The sequence below is a fragment of the Nanorana parkeri genome, unplaced genomic scaffold, assembly GCF_000935625.1.
Source record: "Nanorana parkeri isolate BGI_ZX_2015 unplaced genomic scaffold, ASM93562v1 scaffold2716, whole genome shotgun sequence".
NCBI classification, from domain to species: Eukaryota; Metazoa; Chordata; class Amphibia; order Anura; family Dicroglossidae; genus Nanorana; species Nanorana parkeri.
The window spans coordinates 36,030-39,166 of NW_017308984.1; the positions used below are offsets into that span (position 1 = coordinate 36,030).

The following is a 3,137-nucleotide window of genomic DNA, read 5'->3' on the forward strand; positions in this document are numbered from 1 at the left end:
CTGAGATTGTGGATTTGGGGTTTTCATGAGCTGTAAGCCATAATCATCACAATTATGACAAATCACGGCTTGAACTATCTTGCTTTGCATGTAATGAGTCTATCTCATATATTAGTTTCACCTTTTAAGTTGCATTAGTGAAATAAATGAACTTTTGCACGATATTCTAATTATTCGAGTTTCACCTGTATGTAAGCTGCCTAAGCAGTGCCATGAAGCTACAATAACTAGATGCAGTTAGTAGATATCAGAGTATAATAAACAGCATCTGGCGCCTTGTATGCGGACTAGGGATGCACCAATATGTCGGCCGCCGAAACATATCGGCCATTTTCCTGGCGCATCCATCCTATTCTCTCCTCCCCTCTGGGCGCTGCTCTGTGTCCCAGGGTGTAGGAGAGAAACTGTGATGGCCGAGCGCTGCGGGGGGAGAGCGCTGTGAGCGGCTGGCATCTCATCCCACACGGCTCAGCCTCTTATCACAGTCCGGCAGAGCGGTGTGTGGGCGGAGACAGCCTGCGCTGTCACAGGAGGCTGAGCTCTCCTCCCTACACCGCTCGATCAGCCTCCTGTGACATGAGGTCAAAGAGGAGAGCGAGAGCAAACACTCAGCGATCAGTGATCGCTGTGTGTTTGTAGATAATTGAGGACATTGTATGTGTACTGTGTCCTCAATTATGAATGAATGGGAGTGATCTACATCACCTCCTGTTCATTCATAGTTGTAGTTATAGTAAACATACCATGTCCTCATGTTATGAATGAACAGAAACAATCGTAGAGGATTCCTGTTCATTGATAACAGGGGATACAGAAAAAGAGATTGAGGACTTTGTGTCCTCAATCTCTTTTACTATTTTAAAAAGGAGATATCAGGGGTCTGTTTGGACCCCTAATATTTCCCCGAAGCCCCTAAAAGTAAAGTAAAAAATGTAATAAAAAATGAATTAATCAAAATAAATAAATATAAAAAAATACAATTTATTACAAAAATATATATAGATTTGAAATTAAAAAAAACAACATTATTTTGGTTTTAGAATTACCATTTTGGTGCACCTCTAATGCGGACTTTTTGATAATGTGTCCTGTACGCGCACACACAGAAAAAGGTTCTCTTGTTAGTGTTGAATCTTGGCCAAAGTTTTCCTTCTCCAATGCAGAGCATAACTCCTCGGTATTTAGGTGTGGATGGGGATGGATAATGCTGCAATCAGTTGTGGTCACTTGACAGTGTCTAAAGATATATATCTCTTTAGCAATCCATTGTGCTAATGGCATATTTGCATGAATGTTGAATTGTATTTTTTTTTTTCCCTCCTAGGAATCTGTCTCCGTTCTCAATTTGTTTACCAGGATACGATAAACCATCCTTTTCATCAGTGTTCTGAGCCACTGGTTTCTGAATCCAGTTCTGCGTTCCAACCAAGAAAACAGACTGTTTACTGTGCAGAGCTGAGATTCAACACAAGACTAATAAAGATGAGGAAAAATACACAGCATTATATCTATATACATTATTCAAAGAGTGGTAATGAAACCACTGTTTCCCATATACTGGAGGAGGATAATAGCAACCCTACTGACTGTGTTCTGTAGAGATGTGTTTAAATGTGCATATTGAAAGCAATCATGTACGTCTTCTAATTTCAGATTAACACCTTACAAAAATAATTTGCCATATTTTTAGCTGACAGAAAGTTAAAGCAGAGACGCCACCATGCCAAAATGTTTTGGGACCATACTCTGTTGTGTATAGATGGAAAATACCCATACTGATTTGTCTTGCTTGCATGCAATGGGGTTCACACAATATAAGTACTTCACTAGTACAGCTATACGTGCATATTCTCACCCTAGATTTTTATTTTGTGAATATTTCTGTAGTGCTCATACTGAGGATTGGCGGGTGGGTGGGGATAGTATAGGGATTTGTGTGAATGTTTAAATGAACGTTTGGTTTTTCTCATTGTTACAAAATGTTTAATTCTATGCAGTTTCTAATTCTTTTTATGGTTGATGCTCTGTATTTTAATGTTAATTTAATGTTCTGTTTTGGATCATTCAGAAAAGTCGCCTGGCCTTGTCCTCCTTTTTTGTTGCAGTGTTTTGCACAACAGAGGCATTGTTGGGAAGGAGAACGTGGAATTGCTGAAACAAAGCACTTAATCTTATTGCAATGTCCTCCTCACAGACTATTATGTCCTTAAGTATATGAGGAGGGTGCAGGTTAAAGTGTGTGTCCAGCCAAAAATGGTTTGTTTTTGATAAAGTGAAGAATTGATAGAACTTTGTCTGGTTTTTACTTCCATCCAGGGCTTTGTTGGAGGGATTTTCCCTTTTTATTGTCTGTACCCGTGACAACATTTTTACCAGATGGGAATTGAGTGAAAATCTGCAACAGACACTGATTGAAAAAAAAAAAGGTGATGGGGGTTCTAGCCTTCCCCTATTCTACAAAAAAAAAAAAAAGTTACTATTTTGTCTCTGTTACTGTTGAAGATTTACTTTCACTTCCTACCTGGTGAAATCGTTGTCACCAGAGCAGGAAGTGAGGGGAAATCTAACAGAGCCTCAGAAAGTAGTACAAATCTGACAGGGGTTCCAACTCTTTCGCACTTTATCCAAAGCAGAACATTTTGGCTGGACATACATTTTAAGTGAATATGCGTTGAGAATGTTAAGTCTATAATGAAATTGGAATCCTCTGTTCTCACCAAAAGGTGAAAAATGTTACGGTATATATATTTTTCTTTTTTTTAAAGAAAAAAAATCCCACTTGTAAAAATGTGACTGCGTGTTCATTTGTGTTCTTTGAAAGTATCACTCTGTGGTGACCTTGAACAACCTTTAACTGAATGTTCTGTATAGGTCAATTTCTCTATTTATACAAGGTGATCATATTGCCTTTTAATTAACTATTTTCAAGGGTGAATAAATGCAGTTTAGCGAGTATTCCCTCATAGTTGAGATCTTCCATACACCTTATTAATTGTGCTGCCCTTCTTTGCACTTCATATTCCACGACTTCCTTTTTTTGAACTGGTCCCCAAAACTGAACTGCATGATGTCAAGATGACATCTTACAAATGCTTTATGTACAAACAATGTTCTCTCTCTCTCCAAACCGGCCCCCC

The 3,137-nt window shown here is 38.7% G+C and overlaps 1 protein-coding gene across 1 annotated transcript in view; it reads left to right on the forward strand.

Moving 5' to 3' along the window:
* The window catches only part of LOC108802203 (fizzy-related protein homolog), a 38,114-nt gene extending 35,961 nt beyond the window's left edge, over positions 1-2,153 (forward strand). The window contains exon 12 of the mRNA XM_018574071.1: positions 1,325-2,153. Within this exon, the coding sequence (XP_018429573.1) occupies positions 1,325-1,366 (42 nt within the window). The 3' untranslated portion in view covers positions 1,367-2,153. The remainder of the gene's footprint in view (positions 1-1,324) is intronic.
* The last annotated feature ends 984 nt before the right edge of the window (positions 2,154-3,137 follow it).